Source organism: Scyliorhinus torazame, chromosome 2 (genome assembly GCF_047496885.1).
Source record: "Scyliorhinus torazame isolate Kashiwa2021f chromosome 2, sScyTor2.1, whole genome shotgun sequence".
In the NCBI taxonomy this organism is placed as follows: Eukaryota; Metazoa; Chordata; class Chondrichthyes; order Carcharhiniformes; family Scyliorhinidae; genus Scyliorhinus; species Scyliorhinus torazame.
The window spans coordinates 341,116,333-341,139,145 of NC_092708.1; the positions used below are offsets into that span (position 1 = coordinate 341,116,333).

General features: G+C 51.7%; 1 protein-coding gene across 8 annotated transcripts in view; it reads left to right on the top strand.

Moving 5' to 3' along the window:
* The window catches only part of LOC140402859 (ena/VASP-like protein), a 421,629-nt gene that overhangs the window by 234,293 nt on the left and 164,523 nt on the right, over positions 1-22,813 (top strand). For all 8 annotated transcript variants that reach the window (XM_072490493.1, XM_072490507.1, XM_072490514.1 and 5 more), the window contains one exon: positions 648-816. In XM_072490493.1, the coding sequence (XP_072346594.1) occupies positions 648-816 (169 nt within the window). The remainder of the gene's footprint in view (positions 1-647; positions 817-22,813) is intronic.

Below are 22,813 nucleotides of genomic sequence, written 5' to 3' on the forward strand. Positions count from 1 at the left end.
AACTAAGAATCAAGGTTAAATGCTGCAAGTTGTGAAACAAAGTGAAATGATGTCAAACAATCTGTAGATTTGTAGTGACACGTGACACCCCAAGCCAGGAGAACCCATGGATATTTTTCATAAGCTGTTGTCCGCTGATATTCATTTTAACCTGAAGTGACAACAAGACTATTGACTACTGCACTTGGCAGAAACCTAATGCATTCTGTTATTTAAATGCTTTAATAAACTTTCTTTATTGTGAAACCCAGCTCACAGGTAGGCCGAAGGAAGATAAAAATAGAGATAAACATGATATTTGACTTGTACTGTCAAGAACAAAGACGGGTGGCACAGTGGTTTGCACTGAAACCGCACAACTCCAGGTTCCCGCGTTCAATTCCGATGGGCCGAATGGCCTCCTTCTGCACTGTAAATTCCATGATTCTATGATCTGATATGTTTACCATTCCAAAATACTTTGCAGTGAAATCTATTTATCCTCTTGTCACAGTGGAACAGTGGCATTACAGTTCTAAGATAGCTGTCATCTTTTATAGCTTATATTGGAAAGTACTTTGCCTCCCTCCTTAGACTCACATTCTTATAAATTGATATTTGTAGGAGTACTACTTCCCAAGGTGGCTAATTGTCATTCTCCTTTTCAGTGAGCAGAGCATCTGCCAAGCACGGGCCTCGGTAATGGTCTATGATGATTCAAGCAAAAAGTGGATCCCCGCCAAACCTGGACAACAAGGGTTCAGCAGAGTCAACATCTATCACAACACCTCTAATAACACCTTCAGAGTCGTTGGACTGAAACTACAGGACCAACAAGTAAGTAGAAGGGATTCACTTAGCCCTGACAACTACTTTGTAGGTATGGTGAATCTTGAAACTCGAATGAGTCAAGATGCAACAGCCCTGCTTGTGATCTTAGATCTTTTCTTCCAGTAGGCCATTTGTAACTGCAGTGTTACAGGTTCCACCCGATTTATTCAAGCTCCCAGTGGAGCTGGATAGCTGTCGGTGAAACCTCTACAAGTAAAGCTCTGTATTGTGCCTCCTTTAACGCTGAAGGTAATTGTGCAATAGTTCCATGAAATTGGTGTAGATTTACAAGGTACATTATTCAACCCTAATCAGTTGCAATAAACAAGTATTTCTGTGGCCCAATAAAACTATCCAGTTATTGTTATACTCTTGTTATTAACCACAGAGAAAAAGAAGTAGAGGTGCCATGCTCTAAGTTCAAAAAAACATAGTTCAGGTTTTATTCAGAGATGTTGCTTCTACAGGATAAGATGGTGAACTCGCCCAAAGTCCGATCAAACGCTCCGCTGAACACTACAAATCACATAACGTTCCACCAGCAGGCAATGTTACTTGAATGCATAAAATCCCTCCCCTTTTATTCATTTAGTGCCAATGACTTTTCTTTAACACTTAAACAAGAGACCCAACTAAATATTCTTTACATCACACCATTATGCTATTTGTACATGGTATCCCAAACTCTTGCTACAATGGGGGTATCGCTACGAAGAACCCCCCCCCCCCCCCCGCCCAGACCAAATGCACTATGAGAGGGTCCCTGCATCCCCCCCGCCCCTCCCCAACATGCACCCTGTGCAACCCCGGCCCAATCGCAAGCGCAAAAACAATGCCAGCTTGGCACCTTGACAGTGCCACCTGGGCAGTGCCAGGTTTCCACCCAATTTCCACTTCTAGGGTGCCAGGCTGGAACTGCCAGGGTACCCAGGCAACACCAGTGCCAGGGCTCATCCGGGCCCAAATGGCACGCAGCTGGGGGCCTTCGAACCCCTGGGAGACCCCCAAAGTGCCGTTCCGTCTGGTCCCCATTTGTGGGGCCCAGTGGTGAACGGCGCTCACCCGAGGTCTCTGAGGTGAAGGAGTTGAATCCCAAAGCATCAGGTACCTCGGGAATCTGCACATTAGAGTGAGGCTTCCTGCCCATTGTGTGCGGGCTTCACATCGCAACGCCTCGAGGGATTGCACTGAATCTCGCGAGGTGTTGCAAGCTGGGTAGATCCCAGGAGCAGGGTCTCCCGTCTTTCAACACGGTGCAGCATGGCCTTTTTGGGCACAATCCAGTGGCTGCATTACGATCGAGCGAGAGCACAACGCTGCTGGTGAATCCCGTGAGAGGCTTCCAGGGGATATACCCAAGTCCCGCGAGGCGTCGGAATCAGAGCTCCACCCATAAGGGGCGGGACTAAATGGACCTCACTAAAGTAGGTCATAAACCTACTAAGGCCTAACTACCGGGATCTACTGGCCTCCTTCGATCCACCAGCCTTCCCAGGGAGCCAATCAATACAGGAACGTGGACCAGGCTGAACAGCACCCAGGGGGCTCCCAGCCATTTGAGGCCCCTGGGTGGCCAGGGATGGCCCACAGGTCACCCACCCGGAACACTGGCACCTTGGCAATGTCACCCTGGCACAGCCAAAGTGCCTGGGTGGCACTGCCAAGCTAGCAGGAGCACTGCCTGGGTGCCAGGGTGGAAGTACAAGGGTGCCAGAGGCCAAAGAGGGCCATGCCCATGAAGGGAAGGTGGAAGGGGGTTTGAAGGATGGGGCAGGTAAGAAGGGGCCTCTGGGCGGTTGGCAGGGGGGATGACGGGAGGGTAAAGGTGGAAGGGGGGTTTGAAGGATGAGGCAGGTAAGAAGGGGCCTCTGGGCGGTTGGCAGGGGGGATGACAGGAAGGTAAAGGTGGAAGGGGGGTTTGAAGGGGAGGGTGCTGTATAGGGGCTTTGGGCGGCCTGAAGATGGGGGACCCCAGGGAACCCATAGTGTGGTGTCCTCACTTTGGTTGGGGGGGGGGGGGCAGGGGGGTAGTGAATCATGTGTGAGGCGGTTGACATTACCCATTGGTGGGGGTGATCCACAAGCTCACTTAGAGATCCGGGCACCCTAGCAAAATGACAGCCCGATCTCTGAGTTCAGCTCCCCAGTGCTAAAAAAAACGTGTGGGCTAAACTGGTAAGAAATTTCCCAGGGCCCTAAAAGTGACTAAGTGTCATCGGATAGTGGTGGGAAACCTGCAAGCCGAGCCAGCGGGAAACCCCCTGAAAAAACCGCCACAAATGAACTTAGAAATGTTTTCATTGAATTCCGCCTTCATCATTCTTTGGGAGAATTGTGCCCTGATTGTACGTAGTACATCACTAGGAACATGCGTATCTCACTTGGACCACATTGTCTTTATGCTCTGCCATGGCTGTGTCAGCCATTCACACAGATGTAAAGGTGAGGAGATTGCGTATTCCTTAGGACAGTGCAGATATGGTATTGTCCCACCTTCTCCTCAATTTGCAAAACTAATCCCGGCCACCAAAAATAATGGTGTGCCAATTCCTTTATCCTCACCACACCAGGATGACCTGTTATGCAGGCACAAAGGAATACTCACTCGAATTCCCCATAGCAGAACTCCACTCTGAACTGTCAACTCAAGTCTTCTCGTGATGTAGAACTTGAAGTCTGGATTCTCCGATTTACATTTGTTAATGTACCTTTCTTATCCATAACCGTCTCCATCACTGGGTTGATTCTTGTATTTGAGATGAAGTCACAGGTGCATGCGTGCGAGAGATATAAAATATTGACAACGTTTTCTTCAGATTCTTGTTTGACTTGTAACAATAGTCTAGATAATGTATCCGTATTTGGGTGTTACTCTGATTCACGATACTGGATTTCATAATGGTGCGCCATCTTTGCAATCGACTAGCTGCTAAAGTAGGAATGCCTTTATACGGCTCAAAGGCTGTAGATAAGGGTCAATGGTCAGTTAAAAGTGTAAAATGAAGCCTATTAACTTAATGGTGGAACTTCTTACCAATGAAAATGATGCTCAAAGCTTCTTTTTCTAGCTGAGTGTAATTTGACTCTGCGCTAGTTAGTGTTCTTGAGGCAAATGCTATTGGTCGTTATGTGCAAGACAACTGCGCCAACCCCACAGAGCGGTGGGTCATAAGCAAGCTGTAACCTCAGCTTTGCATTATGGACCTATAACACTGACTTCGTTAAAACTTCTTTGACATTTTGATAAACATTTTCACTCTCTTTGATCCAGTGCGATGCTTGTTTAACACAAAGCAAAGTGTGTAATGGCTTCAGCCTCATTGCTAAGTTAGGAACAAATTTGCACTAATTATGGAGCAATCCTAAAAACAAGGATGCTCGTGTGGAGGCTAATGAATAAATCTTTGATAAGCAGTAGCAGATAGTGGTCTATACAAAATACTGGGTTAAGTTGGTATTGAAATCTCTGCAAATATTTGCTGAACCATCATGCTTTAACACAGGTATTATTGGTGTCACCCAATCACTGGTGGTAACGGATTCAATACCTGTCTTAATTAATCCTTCAAGTTCTTCTTCCACTTTTGGCCTGATGGCATATGGCAGGGTTTTTCAAAGTGTGGGTCGTGGGTGGGTGTCAGGAGGGTCGCAGAGCGATCGGTCGCGCCCTTTCCGCGGTGGTGCAGGAGAAGTACCCAATGACCGCTACCAGCTTTTAAACTGAGAATGGTGGCTGCTTCCGCCTTTAAAATGAAAAGAAATGAGGCTGTGTGCAGACTTCTGGCCTGAAGCAGGAAGAGAGAGCAGGTCATACGCCCTGCACGTACACTTGACATCAAGCACCTTCCATGTACGTGCTTTTGCTGCAAAGTCAGAGAGCAGAGCTGATTAATGGCAAGAGGATTGTGAAGATGGATTGTTTTCTTAAAAGGAAGAGACAGCCAGAGACTCTAATAGGCAGTGTACACAATGGACAGGATCTCACAACAGAATTTGCTGGAGAGAGCTGCACAGGAGAGTCCAGGACAGTATCGCTCAGTTCTAGTATTACCTCTGTACAGAGTTCCAGGGCCTCTGGTTAACAGCCTACAAAGAAGAAACCTAACTTAAGAACAATGCAGTATTAAGCAGGTGAAGTTTTAAAATCGCTGGTGTTTGGTGCGGTGTGCACTTTTAAGACATTTAGGTGTGCTATCTGGCTTGATCGTGAGTTTAACTTCAACTCCAGTCATTGAGCCCAGAGACTCTTCAAACACCTTTGCAAACTTGTTCAGAATGTGTTTCAGGTCATTCTTCGAATCAACGAGTTAGTTCACAACAGCCGAGTTGAGGTTTATCTTTCTCAACCATAATCTACCAAACGTGGAGAGGCAACTCTGCTTTTTGACTGTTAACTTCCACCATGATGCATCCCTTTAGAGGCACAACCTTTTCTGTGTACATCCTTAGGAAAACATCTGTTGGTTGTAAAGGTAGGTGTTTTAACTTCTGATTGTATATTGTCTCAGGTTTTCGTGATACTGCAGCACCCGTATCCATTTCCATCAAGTTCTGGGTAAACACAAAAGTGTTGCTTATTGTCTGTATTGATAAGGTACCAAGGTTGAATTCTTGAAGCTCACTTGACATTGTCTCCTAGTGAGTCTTTAGTTCTGTCACTAAACGGGTAAACTCAACTAACAGACTTGGCTGTGTTTTTCTTGGTACATTCTTCAGTGCTGATGAAGGTTGGTGTGACCAACATGCCTTGGCACTGTGGCCTACATTACCACAATTTTTATATTTATTCTTCTTACTCCAACATTTCTGATGCGCCACTTGAATACAGCAATGATCTGTTAAATGTTTTTGCAGACTTGCTTTTAGCAGTCTCCATCATTTGAATGATTGCTCAAACTCCAATCAATGAAGCCTCTTTTGCTGCAAGTTTCAAGAAAGCAGCAATTTCCACAGCGGATTTCAGGATTAGAGCACCTTCAGTCAGCAGTTTCCTTTGGATGGCTTTGATTCTGAGACCACAGACTAATCTCTCTCGAAGTGTAGGATCAAGTGGTTGACCAAATTCACAGTACTTTGCTAACTGACTTTGCGTAGCTACGATTCTCTTGAGCATGACAATGGAATCGGAATCTTTCAGCTATCAACAGTGGGCAGGGTGAGAAATGTCCTTCCAAGATTGTCATGAACTCTTTGAAAGTCTTTTCCTGGTTTAGCTGTGTGGACTAGATTTTGTAATAAAATGAATGTTTTTCACCTAACCGAGTTGGGGAAAGTCATAACTTTCAGGTTTTCCGATGTCCGATTTGTTACAAGATACAATTGTGATTCTTTCATGATTCTCGCAGCCCATTTACAGTGCCACGTGTGCTGTCTCTGCAGCTTCTTCCCACTACAAACAGTAAGTACGCCTGAAACTTCGCTTTCTTGCTTAAAGATATGCTCCAGTTCCTCTCAGTTGTGGCGATTTATGTTCGAAACCCTATTTGCACCAGTGGCGGTTTATTCGTCGATGGATTCCCAAGGACTGAACAATTTATTTTTAACTTCGCCTTTTTGACACAAACCCGCTGATGATTATTTCCAGCCCAAAATCTCATCAAAGGTTTGCGGGCCAAATCTTTGTCAATGGTTGTTTATGGCCTGAATCCTCTTGCCAGTTTTCTCTGCTGTTATATCCTTCTTGTGAGCTGCATGGCCCTTTGCAGCGATGTGCTATGTTACAGCTGCATGTTAGTGGCTGGATTTGCATTCTGCTGCTCTCCTGGAACAGTTATTAATCATAATGCAGCTTCCCCTTTCCACTCTGCTTTTTAATAGAAAGGATAATCGAGCGGGATGTACAACAGGCAACTGATTTCACCTGGTATATGGCCCTACTGAAGTTGAAAGTTCCTGCGAATGTTGTTGGTGTTTTTCAGATGCTGAGATCCAACATTTTCACCCATGTTGCATGTTGCATGTCATTTGGGCAGTAACCAAGGAAGTAAAACACATACAGCAAAGAATACTCGTGGCCGGGCCAGGAAATTCCAGCTCATCTCATCATTTTATCATCAAAGGCACAAGAAAGTTATGGAACACATTCACACTTTGAGTATGAGTATTCAGACCACCTGGCCAATAAGAGTGTCTCCTGCTTATTTTACAATTAATCAAAAATGCCATTAATCACCTCTGGATTCTCATTCAGCAACATGGAGCAAGTGGCTAACATTCTGGCAATGTCTACTAGAGCCATCCAAAACTAAATGTGACGACTGTCCTCTTCTCTCCCTATTTAGTTCAATTCGTAACCAGATATTATCCAGGTGCTTTCTAGATTAAAAGAACATTCATTACTTCTGTTGGGATTTTTTTCAACATATCCCACCTTATGAGAAAAGTCTTCTTGCGTCCCTTCTCAATCTTCTTTCCTCTACTGAAAACAAGTTAAATTCTGTGAGCCCCATACCATTACTTAAAATTTGGAAACCTGAATTATGTAGCTGTTTACAGCTGCACTCTTAATTTCCAAGCACACCCCTGCCCCTCACCGCCACCACCACCCCCCCAGCACCACCAAGTCCTGAGAGAGTGATGCGACTGAACTGCTGAAAGATATTTAAACTACTCAGGAGGAAAGCAGAGATATAGATTTTCAGGGTCTTGTTTTGTCTAGTATGGGATGGTAAAAGAGCCCAAAGAGCAGTATATGATTTTCATTCGAGTAAAGCCACATCCATGCATAGAATGGAAGGGCCTGTGGAATTCCTATGCTTACAACCTGAGGACTTTCAGGACCAGATAGTATTGAACGTTATGCTGAAGATCCAAAAGTGTTTTTCAATCTATGTCATTTCATAAATCATAGATGCATCATAAACACAACATCTCTACTAACGAGGAATTTTCTTGTTGAAAAATGTTGCAGAAGAATGTTTGGTAATCATTCAACTGTAAGCAATGACTTGCTCTCTGTTGTCTGCTGCCAGTTACAAGGGTATCGCCAAAAATGGAGAGCCTTCACATTCTTTTAGCATGTTGTCATAATGCTGTTGGAATGGTTGCCATGGTGTACCCTCTTCAACATGTGCACTTGATAACTACTTTTATCTATGATTGACTGTGTAAACACACAGGGACCGTAATTTACCGGCCGTTCATGCCAGTGGGATCTTCTACCGAGGGCACACCCCAGCTGCGGGTTTCCCAGCAGCGAGGGGTGCATTCAATGAGAAACCCAGTTGACAACGGCGGGCGGGTGCAGAAGATCCCGCCACTGGTCAATGACTGGCCAATGACTGGCCGCCTCCACCACTGCGGAACACATGGTGAAATGCATGGAAAATGCCACCCAGTATGTTTATTTATTTTTTTAAAATATTTTTATTCTCCTTTTTCACATTTTCGCCCAGATTTACACCCACCAACAATAAACAATAATCAGCAACAAATATGCCAATCCCCATAATAATAACACCGATCCCATCCTCCCACCAACCCCCAAACATTAGCCCGCATGTTTACATAAACAAATGACAAATAGGAATCAGGGATTACCCATAATCACCCTTAATACACACAGCCCCCCTCCCCCCCAACCCTCCCACCCATCCCCCCCCAACTAATGTTCAATGTTATCCAGTTCTTGAAAGTGCATAATGAATAATGTCCATGGCTTGTGGAACCCCTCCATCCTTTCTCTCAGTTCAAACTTAACCTTCTCAAGAGTCAGGAATTCCAACAAGTCCACCCACCACGCCAGGGCACAGGGTGGAGAGGCTGCTCTCCATCCCAACTGGATCCGCCTTCGGGTGATCAACGAGGCGAAGGCTACAACATCTGCCTCCGCACCCGTTTCCAACCCTGGCTGGTCCGACACCCCGAATATGGCCTCCGGGGACCCGGGTCCAGTTTCACACGCACCACCATGGAAATTACCCTAAAAACCTCCTTCCAGTAATCCTCTAGTTTTGGACAGGCCCAAAACATATGAACGTGATTAGCGACCCCCCCCCTCCCCCGCAACGCTCACACACAGCTTCTACTCCTTCAAAGAATCGGCTCATCCTCGCCCTCGTGAGGCGTGCTCTGTATACCACCTTCAGCTGTATCAGCCCCAACCTCACACATGAGGTGGAGTCATTTACTCTCCGGAGCACCAGACCCCATCCTCTATGACCTCCCCCAACTCTTCCTCCCACTTTGCTTTGATCCCTTCCAGTGGTGCCTTATCCTCTTCCAAAATAGCTCCGTACACCGCTCACCCAGTAGGTTTATTAATTAACTAAGCAGTTCCTAATTTAATGTGGACTTTCTGGAACAAAAGTCATTTTTTTCACAAAACAAATGTAATATAAGCATTAATTGTAAAATTAGGCGGCATTTAATTAGGCCTGTGGATTGGCAACCGTCATATTAACAAGTTGCCATCTCTATCTGTTTATAGATGAACAGCATGGTTATCTAAAAGATACTTGCTGAAAACTTGCATTAAGGTTAGTTAGTAGATTACCAGTCAAGTTGATTGGACAACTCCACAAGTTTAATAGACTATTTCAGAAGTAAAGAAGGAGACAAAGGCTTAAGTTGGATTTTTGAATTTTTCTTCATGATTTTTCTGAAAATTCTACTGTCCAATTTCAGCAAACATTATACAATAGAACGTGACTATTCCACCATCGAGTAAGAAGTAATTGAAAGTCCCAGCAGTAGATAATCGAGGAACAGCAAATTGCATTGACGATTACTGCACCAAGTTTTGATTGCTCCTTGCTTCAATCCTCTGTGGCTGAATTCGCCTCTCGTGCTTTGCTCATGCTAGTGTTGGAACAGTTGATCCTCTCAGGAATAATCAATTGGGCAGGCCAATTGTAAAATCAATAAGAAAGCCTGGCAGTATCAGTGTACACTACGTCGGAGAGGAAGTGGTACTATACCAGATGTTGTCAGATTCTTCATGCTGTCTGCTCACCACCAGTTCAGGAGCACATTTAAACAGGTGGGCTATATACCCATTTCAAAGTGGTCTTGGTTGTGGCACTCAAACGAGTGGGTGCAACCTGCCTCTGTTGCTCCCTTCTGTAACTTAAAGAACAGTAGTGAGCATCAGTAAAGATGTGTAGGAGGCTTCAAGCCAGATAAATGAACTGTTCCAAAGCACGCACACATAACTGATTGTCGTAGAATGATACGAGATGGGTGAAGGACAAGCTAAATGCTGGCAGCACAGATTTGCCTCCCATGATCTGCAAAAGCTCGATGAAGATTGTGGGTTTGGAGATGCTGCCAAGGGAACCCTGGTGAATTTCTGCAATGCATCACACTGTGAGCACAGCATGCCCATGTTGGAGGAAAGTGGATGGTTAAAGGACATAGGACGAAGGACATAGTGAGATGCTGTGAGATGAGTTCTCTGGGAGGTCTGTAGCTGTGGCATGTGTGCAAGGCTCCTGGCAAAAGAGGACAATATATGTGTTGGGCTTTGGCGGTGGATGGGTTGTAAGGGAGACGCCGGCAAGTGGGGTGTTGTTGGCCTCTAGGGGATTGGATGCTGATGTAAGGATTGAGGGGTGAGTGATGCCAGGGGCACAGAGCTGATGACTCACCTGAGCTGCCCTAGAGAGGTCGTTCACCTTCTTTCTGCTCTGTGTGCTGGTCCTCCTAGTGATGCTGCCAGCACTGACAGCTTGTGCCAGGCGCTGTTGGGAATGGCGGGCTTGAGTCTCCACCCCGCCCTCGGGAAGAGGGTGCCCTCCTCTCAATGGCATCCAGCATTCGGTCAACTTCGGACTCGCGGAATCGTGTGGCAGGCCTCCGTGCAACCATCTTCTTGGTTGGAATGACAGTCTGTGGCGAACAGAACGCTTATAGGCTGCTCCCCCTTGTCAGGCTTTTAACGCAAATTCCGACCCCAGCGAATCAGACAGCAGCGGGGCCGGGAATCACTCGGGCTGCATGTGAGTAGTGTGCTTGCCCATTTGCATCACCTGCATTTCACCCAGCCCGCATTCCTAGCAGGAGCACAAGCAGGAGCGCAAATCTTCCTCGATTCAAATCCGGCGGGGAAACTTGATCCCCCAAACGGAGAATCCTGTCCCTGATCTTTTCAGCATCATAGAATATAGCTACAGTTACCAGATTTGGGGCTTATATCAATAGGTTCATTTATTTACCGATATGAATAATATGAAATAACTTGTTTTTGAGTAATGGTGGTTTCACAAGAAATAAGACTACATCAGTTTCACAAACAAAAGTGTGTACAGCTGTTTGAAATTCCCCCAACTTTCCATGTTTGTGAAATTGTGCAAGTGTTCTGCTCCCTACATTCTGCTAATTCTGTAATGTAACCAGCCCCAGGAAGTATCCAAGAGCAGTCAAGATGAATTCACCGTATAATCCTTCCCTTTCTCCCTGTGGGGAAGGACTGGAATTGGGAACTTGCTGTGTACTGAACTATGAACATACGAATGCCGTTTTACCATCCTGTGCCACAGTGCACTGATGCATAAAAGGCATTGGACTGTAAGATTAGTAAGCAGTGTAAAACATTTTTTAAGGGGTGGAACATGTTGATAATGGGTAATACTGAAATGCTGGAGGAAGTTATTCGTTGGCTGACAACCCTTTGATTGGGTGAATCCTAAGAATAGCTGTGCAGTGGAAGCGTGGATGGCCTGTCAAGTTGTGAATACATTTTCAAAGCTTTAACTATGTGAATGAGTCATTCATGGATGATTAATGCAACAGGCTATTAAACAAAAGGTCATATTAAATCATCCAAGTGCAATATAGCTTTCTCTAAATAAAAGTGTTCACAGTAAAAGCAGAACTCGTTGTACTTAAAAGGAAGTTACTGCTTGAGAAATTAATGGAAAAAATTCCACATTGATCATGTTTGCTGCCAAATTAAACTCACTTAAGACCATAATAAATAGTGGCAGGAATAGACCATACACACTTCGAGCATGATTCAGTATGATCATGGCTGATCTTTCACCCAAGTTCCACTCTCCTACCCACTTCCCATATTCCTTGATTCCCTGAGGCCAAAGATTTGTTGATCTCAGCCTAAAAAATGCTCAACAACTGAGCATGCACAACCCTCTGGAGCAGAGCATGCCAAAGATTTCTAATTTCAGTCCTGAGTAATCGATCTGTTATTGTATGCCCGGTGTTCCCCAACCAGGGGAAACAACATCCAGTGTCTACCCTCTCAAGCCCCTTCAGAAACTTGTATGTTTCAATGAGATCACCCCTTATTCTTCAAAACTCCAGAGAGTCGAGGCCCGTAGCCTTTCACCATTGACAATTCTCGCATCTCAGGATCCCACATAGTGAGCCTTTGCTGCACAGCCTCCAATGCAAATACTTTCTTCCTTAAATATCGAGGCCGAAGCTGTGCTCAGTACTCCAAGTATCCTCTCACCAAAGCCCTATCCAATTATAACAAGACTTGCAATAAAAGCCAACTTTCCATTTGTCTTCCTACTTGCTTGCTGGACCTGTGTACTAACTTTGTGTTCCTTGCACAAGAGCACCAAGTCTCTCGGCACGTCAACAAATTTCATGCTATTTTGAAAATATTCTGCTTTTCTATTGTTATGACCAAAGTAAATAACATCAGAGTTTACATAGAACATACAGTGCAGAAGGAGGCCATTCGGCCCATCGAGTCTGCACCGACCCACATTAATCCCTCACTTCCACCTTATCCCCGCAACCCAATAACCCCTCCCAACCCTTATGGACACTACGGGTAATTTAGCATGGCCAATCCACCTAACCTGCACGTCTTTGGACTGTGGGAGGAAACCGGAGCACCCGGAGGAAACCCACGCGGACACGGGGAGAACGTGCAAACTCCGCACAGACAGTGCCCCAGCGGGGAATCGAACCTGGGACCCTGGCGCTGTGAAGCCACAGTGCTAATCACTTGTGCTACCGTGCTGCCCTAGTTCTCACATTATACTTCATCTACCATCTCGCTGCATACTCACTTGACCTTTCTATATCTTGTTGCAATCTCTTTGTGGCCTCCTCAAAGCTTGCATTTCCTCCTAACTTTGTATCATCAGCAAACTTAAATGCATTATTCTTGTCTCTTCACCAAAGTCATTAATATAGATTGTAAACACCGGAGATTAGGTTCCTGATTAATAAGGGGATCAGGGATTATGGGGAGAAAGCAGGAGAATGGGGATGAGAAAATATCAGCCATGATTGAATGGCGGAGCAGACCCGATGGGCCGAGTGGCCTAATTCTGCTCCTATGTCTTATGGTCTTATGGACCCCAGCACTGATCCTTGCGGCACTCCACTCGGTACAGCCTGCCAACTTGAAAATGCCCCGGTTATCAGTGGTCTTTGCTTCCTGTCCATTAATCAGTCATCTACCCATGTTAATATATTACCCCCAAATCTATGAGCCCATACCTTTCTTGTTAACCTTTGGTATGGCACCTTATTGAATGTGTTTCGGAAATCCAAGTATACTACATCAACTGGTTCCCCTTTATCTACCCTACTAGTTACATCCTGATAAAACTCTAATAGATTTGTCAAACACAGTTTCTCTTTTGTAAAATCATGTTGACTTTGTCTGACCATGCTATGACTTTCTTAATCATAGGTCTGAACTTTTAGGATGATCCTCCTCTATCTCAAAAGTTGGCAAGGAACACAATCCCACCAACTCCGGCTGACCAGCTGCCATATTACGCTAAACTGAGCATTGATTGTCAATAGGTGGGGCTTCCACTCTTCACTAAGGAGGAAATCCCACAGTGGGAGAGCGGCTGACCAATCTGATTGGTCGGCAGCTCTCCAGTCCCTGCAGCAACGTTAAAAGGCCACTTCAGGGCCTCAACTGGGGAAAGAGTGAGCTTCCCATCTGAGGGCTTACCAGCCCCAGCATAAAATCGGTGTGAGGTCAGGGCGGGTGGAACCCCGCCACTGCAATTCCATGTATCCCCACCCTAAAAATCCACGGGAGGAGTGTAAATTCTGGCCATAGATTCCAGCATGTTCCTGCCAACTGATGCCAAGCTAATTGGCCTGTAGCACCCTGCTATCTCTGTCTTCTCTTTAATAGCAGTGTTACATTTGCTAACTTCCAATCTATCTGGCCTGTTCTAGAATCTGGAGTATTTTGGAAAATCATAATCATTGCATCCATTATCACTGCAACTACCTCTTTTAGAATGCTGGGATGTATTCCAGCAGGTCCTAGAGAATTGTTAGCTTTTAGTCCCTGAAGGCTCTTTAATAATATTCTCTGCTGCTATTAATTTACTGTATATTCCTCACCTCAGTCTATTCTATTCTATTAATTTAATGTGTGCCTTCTGCTGTGATGGCAGCCGTGCAATATTTGTTAAAGGTCTGCCGTTTCCACAAGACCCATGATAATTTCTCCTCTCACTGTGTTTACTTCAGCTACCCTCCTATTTATTTATTTGTAAAAGCTCTTCTAATCTGGGGCGTCATTCTCCGACCCCCCAGAGGGTCGGAGAATGGCCGTTGGCCGCCGTGAATCCCGCCCCCGCCGGTTGCCGAAGTCTCCGAAGGGAGAAAAGACAGCGGGGCGTTAATGTCGCCGCTGCCGCGGAGAATGTCACGGGTCTGCGCAAGGCAGCCGATTTTCGGCCTGCCGATATTCTCCCTTCCGGATGGGCCGAAGTCCCGTCGACGTGATGACCGTTCACGTCGACGTAAATTAAACCTCCTTTTCATCGGCGTGACCCTGTGCTCCAGGTTCACGCCGACCAGCGTGGAGGTGAGTGACAGCCTGGGGGGTTGGCTCTGGGCAGGCAATGGCGTGGCCGCAGTCTGAATGCGTGAGGAGAGGTGTCTCGGGTTGTGTGTGTGTGTGTGCGGCAGGGGGGGTGGTGGTTAGAGTAGGCTGGGCTCCGGGGGAGTGCCGGGAGGGGGTCCGTGCCGGGGAGGGGGATGGGGGGTCCGTGCCGGGGTGGAGGTTGTGGGGGGGGTCCATGCCGGGGTGGAGGTTGGGGGGGGGTCCGTGCCGGGGTGGAGGTTGGGGGGGGGTCCGTGCTGGGGAGGGGGATGGGGGGATCCGTGCCGGGGTGGAGGTTGGGGGGGGGGTCCGTGCCGGGGAGGGGGATGGGGGGTCCGTGCCGGGGTGGAGGTTGGGGGGGGGGGTCCGTGCCGGGGTGGAAGTTGGGCGGGGGGGGGGTCCGTGCCGGGGTGGAGGTTGGGCGGGGGGGGGTCCGTGCCGGGGTGGAGGTTGGGGGGGGGTCCGTGCCGGGGAGGGGGATGGGGGGGTCCGTGCCGGGGTGAAGGTTGGGGTGGGGTCCATGCTGGGGAGGGGGATGGGGGGGGTCCGTGTTGGGGAGGGGGATGGGGGTGTCCGTGCCGGGGTGGAGGTTGGGTGGGTGTCCGTGCCGGGGTGGAGGTTGGGGGGGGTCCGTGCCAGGGAGGGGGATGGGGGGGGTCCGTGCCGGGGAGGGGAATGGGGGGTCCGTGCCGGGGTGGAGGTTGGGGGGGGGGTCCATGCCGGGGTGGGGGATGGGGGGGGGGGGTCCGTGCCGGGGAGGGGGATGGGAGGGCAAGTGAGTTGGTCCACCTGGCCAGGTGCCAGCCTCCAACAGTTGGACCCATGCGGTCCATGCCACCTGGCTGGGGGGAGGAGGGGATATGGGCAATGATGACATGTCGTCATTCCCCTCCCCCACCACGCCGTCATGTTTTCAGATCATCCAGCGATGTTGGCCGCCGTGGCGGCAGCCGCTCATGTCTATGTTGCCCTGGATGAGGAGGAGGAGGAGGAGGAGCGTGCCAGAGAGGCGGCGCAGGCTGCCGCAGAGGGGCAGGCGGCAGCCGCCCAGGCTGGAGGGACACCTGACCGACAGGACGAGGAGGGGGAGGAGGACGTCGCGGCCCCACGGCAACGGAGGCACCCGAGGGCGCCCCGTGTGTATCGGCCCAGGCAGTCATACCAGGACCTCACGGACCGGGAATGCAGGATGAGACTCCGGATGAGCCGGGAAACCGTGGCACGCATCTGCCACCTGCTGGCACACCTGTCACCGCGTGGCACTGGCGGGGGACACCCTCTCCCCGTGTCCGTCAAGGTTACGGTGGCCCTGAACTTTTATGCAACGGGGTCATTCCAGGCACCGAGCGGGGACCTGTCCGGCATATCGCAGACATCGGTGCATCCGGGCAGTGACAGATGCCCTATATGCCATGGCGCACCGCTACATCCGCTTCCCCATGGACCGAGCCAGCCAAGATGCCCGGGCCGTGGGCTTCTCTGCCGTGGCCGGGTTCCCCATGGTCCAGGGCGCGATCGATGGGATGCACGTCGCCGTGCGGCCACCTGCAGATAACAGGGCCGTGTTCACTAATAGGAAGGGGACCTATTCGATGAACGTACAGGTGGTCTGCACCACCGCATGATGATCCTGCACGTCTGCGCCCGTCACCCAGACAGTGTACATGACTCATTCGTGTTGTCGCGGTCATCCATCCCCGGCATGTACGAGGAACGCCATCCCCGGCTGAGGGGCTGGTTGCTGGGCGACAGGGGCTACCCATTGCGATCGTGGCTGATGACGCCTATACGGAGGCCACGCAATGAGGCGGAGAACCGCTACAATGATGCCCATGTAGCGACAAGGGGAGTGATAGAGAGGTGCTTTGGCGTGCTGAAGATGCGTTTCAGGTGCCTGGACCTCTCTGGGGGCGCCCTCCAGTATCGGTCAGGTAGGGTCGGCCGCATCATTGTGGAGTGCTGCGTCCTGCACAACATAGCCCAACAGAGGGGCGATGTGCCGCAGGCAGAGGAGGGCGGAGTGGAGGAGCAGCAGGAAGAGGCGCAGTCCTCCCCAGATGAGGGGGATGGGGGTAATGGTCAGGGCAGACGGGGTAGACACAGGCGGGTGGCTGTTTACCGTTACCGGCTGGCCCAGCGGGCACGGGACAGACTGATAGACGCCCGCTTCACTGACTAGATGGGCGTGGGAATCGGGTAGTATGGCCACAGACCGCACACCATGGCAACAGCTGACCACCCACACCCCCCACCCATCCACCCACCCAGCACCCTCACCCCCCTCCCCAACCCCACCCACCCCACCCGCATGCACACCACCCCCCCCCCCCATTGCCGATCCACTTGCGGCACAACGGGCCGGGCTCACACAGTTGCGGGTGGACGCGTGTCTATCACAGGCCATGGAGGATGATGATAACCCGTCCTGCGGTGAGCTCCTGGCTCCACATCGTTGGACGATGTCTGACCCATGGCCACAGTACCACCATCCACCCGGACCATCCCTGCATGCGGCTGTGACACTGCAGCGCACGGTCCCGTCCTCTGCCCGGGGGATGTTGATGGCGGCCCAGGGGGAAGGGGGCAGACTCACCTGGGGCTGAGGTAAGACCACCCCTCACACACACATTTGCGCTCAACGTACATGACACCCCCGCACACTTTGGACAGAGCACAAAGGCAGCTTCTGTAGGTGTAACATTGACTTTAATAACCAAAGGAGTTCATGCACGTGCCCTAAAACTCATCTGTGCCCTGCAACCGTGCCAACTTACTCAGTGTCTAATTGTTTGGCCTTACGGGCCCTTTGACTACGTCTACGTGGTTCCCCAGACGGTACAGCAGAACTGGAGGTGGACTCCTGTGATTCCTGCCCTCTGACACTGGATCCCTTTGGCGGCCGTTTCCTGAGGCGTCCTGGCCTAGATGGGCCAGGCTGCGGCCCGGGCGACTGGTATGGCGAGCTGCCAGCCTGTCCTGCCCGTTGCCCACCCGATGCACCTGGGACGGAAGGGGGGGAGTCCGAGGTGTCGCGGTGTACCGGGACCTCCCCTACAGAGGGAGCCGGGACGGACCACACCACCTCCTCCTCCCTCGGGGTGCCCGATGGCCCCCAGGCCTCTACATGGGTGGGGGATGCGAACGGACTGGCCATCCGACGCCCCCCCCCCCCCGACATCTGGCGCTGCCAGTCCTGGAGGCCCGTGCTGGTATCGACAGGGGTCTGCAGGTTTGCAGCCATGGAGCCCAGGGGGTTGGCAAACCTGGAGGCCCGTGCTGGTATCGACAGGGGTCTGCAGGTTTGCAGCCATGGAGCCCAGGGGGTTGGCAAACCCTGTCTGTGACAGTGCGACGCCGGCTCGCACATGGCCACTGGCGCCGATGCCCTCAGCGATGGCCTGCAGAGACTGGGCCATGGCCTGCTGAGACTGTGCCATGGCCTGCTGAGACTGGGCTATGGCGTTGAGCGCCTCTGCCATCTGGTGCTGGCACTGGCTCATGGCCTCCTGTGAGAGGGCAGCCATTTCCTGGGCCACAGATGCCGCCTGCACGGAAAGCCCCAGGCCTCGCAAACCGTTCCCCATGTCTGACACCGTCGCACCCATTGCCTCCACCGCGGACGCCACCCGTGCGGTGTCGGCCTGGGTGGCACGCATGACCGGCACCACTCCCAGCTCCTGGACGCGGGTGGACTCCTCCACCTGCGACCGCCGCAAGCCGCCCGTCACCCTCTTCGCTCGTCTCCGGGTCGGTGGTTGCATCGGATCTATGTGTGGGTGTGGTAACTGCAGGAACCCGGGATCCATCTGGGCGGCAGATGTTCGCTTGGGCTGGGCTGCCCTCCGACCGCCCGGCCCCTCTGCTGCTCCTACCTCCACCTGCTGTACCGGGACGGCTGTGTTGTGCGCACCAGTGAGTGTACCAGACGCCTCATCACAAAAGTGCCCAACCGTGGTGAGTGTTTCTGCGATGGTGGAGGGTGTTGGTGACAGCAGTGGCGTTGTGTCGTGCTCTTCGTCCCACTCTGAGTCCATGGCACTTTGGGGTGGGGGTTCGTCTCCACCCATCCACTCTGAGTCACTGTCCGGTATTTCGTCTTCCTGGGTAGTGCTGTCCCGGGTACTGCTGTCCCGGGTAGTGGTGTCCCGGGTAGTGGTGTCCCGGGTAGTGGTGTCCCGGGTACTGGTGTCCTGGGTAGTGGTGTCCTGGGTAGTGGTGTCCTGGGTAGTGGTGTCCTGGCTCGGATGTGACGGGGGCCTGTGGCTGCCCCCCTCGTCGCTGGGTGGTCGCTCCCGCACGTGACGGGGGTGTCGTCTCCCTGTTGCTCCAGGTCTCTCCGTCTCCCGTGGTGTGCGAGGGGCATCCTGCGGGCGTCGCATGCTGGAGGGTGCGGGTCTCTCCATCTCCCGTGGTCTCCGAGGGGCATCCTGCGGGCGTCGCATGCTGGAGGGTGCGGGTCTCTCCGTCTCCCGTGGTCTCCGAGGGGCATCCTGCGGGCGTCGCATGCTGGAGGGTGCGGGTCTCTCCATCTCCCGTGGTCTCCGAGGGGCATCCTGCGGGCGGTCTGCATCGTCGGGGATGGGTGCCTGGACATTTGGTCCTGCGATACACAATGAAGCATGCATGGTTAGACATCAGGCAGTGATCACGTGATACGGGGGAGGGGGATATAGGGGAGGGGGGATATGGGGACGAGCTGTCGGTGGCTCACTTGCTAGTACGCCCCCGACCTCTGCATCAGCAACCTCCCGGTCCTCAGGTCCGCCAGCCAGTTCCAGGGCCCTTTCCTGGTGTTCGGTCAGTGGCCTCTCATCAGCGGGGCCTCCTCCAGTCCTCACATGCTCCCTATTGTTGTGTGCGCGCTTCTCCTGTGGGGGGGGGGGGGGGTGGCAGGGGTAAAAGGCAACACTGTTAGGCAGGTATATGAATGCACGCCATCGGTTGCGCGTGCATTGCAGAGGTTAAGGTTAGGGCTGGATTCACTTGGGGATATGGGGAGGGGGGATATGGGGGAGGGGGGGATATGGGGAGGGGGGATATGGGGGAGGGGGATATGGGGGAGGGGGGATATGGGGAGGGGGGATATGGGGGAGGTGGGATATGGGGGAGGGGGGATACGGGGGAGGGGGGATATGGGGAGGGGGGATATGGGGGAGGGGGGATATGGGGGAGGGGGGGATATGGGGGAGGGGGGATATGGGGAGGCTCACCCTGCCTGCTCTGACGAGGTTGTTCACCTTCTTGTGGCACTGGGTGCCTGTCCGTGGTGTCAGGGCCACAGCGGTGACAGCCTCTGCCACTTCCTTCCACAGACGCCGGCTGAGGCGTGGGGCAACTCTGCGGCCGTGCCCGGGATACAGGGCGTCCCTCCTCTGCTCCACCGCGTCCAGGAGCGCCTCCACATCGCGTGACTCGAACCTCGGGGCTGAGCGACGGCCAGCCATCCAGTCGGGTGTTGCGGTCGGGTGTTCCGGTCGGGTGGGGGGGAGCAGCGCGGCCTTATGAGCCGTCACGCCGTGCGGCGCGTATGACGCTGCACGGCGTGAACCACTGCACAAGCGCGGATCCCGTTACGTCGCTGCTAGCCCATTTCGGGCCGGAGACTATCGACCCATTTTTCCGACGTGACGCAAGTCGGATTTGCGCCGTTTTTTGCGCCGATCGGCGGACTTTCCGCCGATAATGGAGAATTTCGCCCCTGTTTTATGTTCCTGGCAAGTTTATTTTCTTCTTTGCTACCTTTTTATCAACATTTTGATCACCCAATGCTAGCTTCTAAAAGTCCCACAATCCTAAGGGTTACTACTATTCTTCACAATATTACAAGCCTCTTCTAATCTATTACGATCTCAGACCAGACCTCAACAGTGACTAGGATACTGGACAGAAATCCCAATATTTTATTTTAATTTTGTAAGACTGTGAGGAAAGGTAACTCGCTCCAGGAGTGATTTCGTGCAAAATAGGGATATGGCATATTAAAACAAACTTTATTACCAACACAGTGTTAAAATGTCTTTAACATCACACAAGCATATAGCTTACAATCACCCATTAAACACTGCTAATCAATACAGTGACTCAATAACCCTTAACTGTTATATTTACTACCATTCAAACAACAGGGGCGTCATTCTCCGCCGGCGGGAGTCTCCGTTCTGCCGGCGCTCGGGGGTTTCCCGACGGCGTGGGGGTGCCCCACAATGGGAAACCCCATTGACCGGCCGGTGTTACGGAGACTCCCGCCGGCCGGTCGGCGCAGAAATGTGGCGGGGCGGGTAGGAGAATTTCGCCCCAAAACTATCTCAGATCTAAATCCAATTAGCACTCAGGAATAATTGCTCAGGAGATGTTCTTTGAGGATGTTTTAAGAGGAAGACCTGGAGCGGGATTCTCTGACCCCGAGGGCCTTGTCGGAGAATCGGCGGGGGCGGGGGGTGGGGGGTGCAATTCACGCGGCGGTGCCGGTCCGCTGATTCTCCGGTCACTGGAGAATCGATTCCATTGGCGCCGGTCGGGGGCTTCTCAGTGCGCATCCCCCCGGCGATTCTCCGCAAGCGATGGGCCGAGTGCCCGCTGAGTTAGGCTGAGTCCCGCCGCCGCCGTTCACGTATGGTCCTACCCGGTGGGACCACTGCGTTCATGTTGCAGGGTGCGGCCTGGTGTAGGGGGGAGGGGGGATCCGACCTCGGGGGGGGGGGGGGGCAAGGGGACCTGGCGGGGGGGCCCCCAAGGGGGCCTGGCCCGTGATCAGGGACTACCGATCGGCAGGTGGCCTTTTCGTGCTGGGGTCCTATGTTCCTCCACGCCGGGCCCCTATAGTTCTCCGCCATGTTGCATCGGGGCTGGCGCAGAGAAGGCAACTCGCGCGCATGCGTGAGTTCGCGGCAGTCGTAGCGCGCATGCCGGACCCGCAGCTCTGGTTCTGATGCCGTTATCGGCAGCTGGAGCTGCGTGAAGCGCTCCAGTGCCGTGCTGGCCCCCTGTACGGCGCAGGATCGCTGCTCCTAGGGGTCTGTTGATGCCATTGTAAAACGGACGCAGTCTGCGGCTGCCCTGGTGGAGGTGCGGGGGGGATCCGTCACCGGTGGGGGCCTCAGGATCAGAGAATCCCAACCCAAATCCTGTCAGAACAACACAGTGGGCGGAAATGGGGGTATGTCCCCATGCCAGCGAGAAAACGGGCGCAAATCACTCTGGAGTTTCCTGGAGAAAGTCCAGAGTGATTCTCCATTTTGAAGGGGGCCTGCACGGCCCCGGAGTAGTCCTCACAGCTCCGGCTGCCGATACAGGGCCCTGCACTTCTGGCCGTGGGTCCACGCACACGGCGGGTGCCTGATGCAGCGGCCGGCGCAATATGGCGAGCCAACATAGTTGGCCGAGGAGGCCAACATATAGAGCCCCCTCCCAGATCGCACGCGCCCGCCGATCGGTGACCCCCGATCGGAACCCTGGCAGTCCTGGAGCCCTCACTGGTGACGGATCGTCCGCATACTCCCACCAGGGCGGCACTGTGTCCGCAGTCGCCACTCCGAGTGCCCACCGGGTGGAAACATGAAGGAACCGCGCCGGTGGGAACTCGGCCAGCTGCCGGGTGAGAATCAGCGCGGGGGCCTCTTTCAATGGCCCCCGACCAGCGCTGCATCGACCGTGCGCACGTGACTGGTGGCGATTCTCCGGTCCGGGGACAATCGCGGGAAGACATCGGACCCGCGATCGAGTCCGACGCCCCATTCTCCGCGCCGAGCGCGATTTTGCGCGGAGGCTCGGAGAATCCCAGCCCAGGAGCTCTAGCTGAAGTCTTCAGAAATTGTCTTCATGGTTTAACTTTCAGGAACCCAACTGAACAATCTCTGCTTCTCTGCCAAAATGCCTGGTACGCTAGCTCTTCCCATTAGTTACATCATCTTACATCAACTGAACACAAAGGTCTCCAGTTACATATTCCATAAGGAAGCCTCTTAATCCAAAAAAAAAATCCATTAGCCCAAACCTTTGCGATGCCTTAATTACATCTCTGGCTCCCAAAATGCATAGTCGCCTTTTAAACCAGGACTTTAAAAAACACTACTGCAGCAGTCATACACACCCAGGCTTTTAATCCTCACTGCACCAAATATACATAATACAACACATACATATGAAATTCCTACATTCATCACAAATCCAATAATATCCTTGACTTCACTAGTAAGCTACATCTTATGACGGTGTGTGAGCACAGAA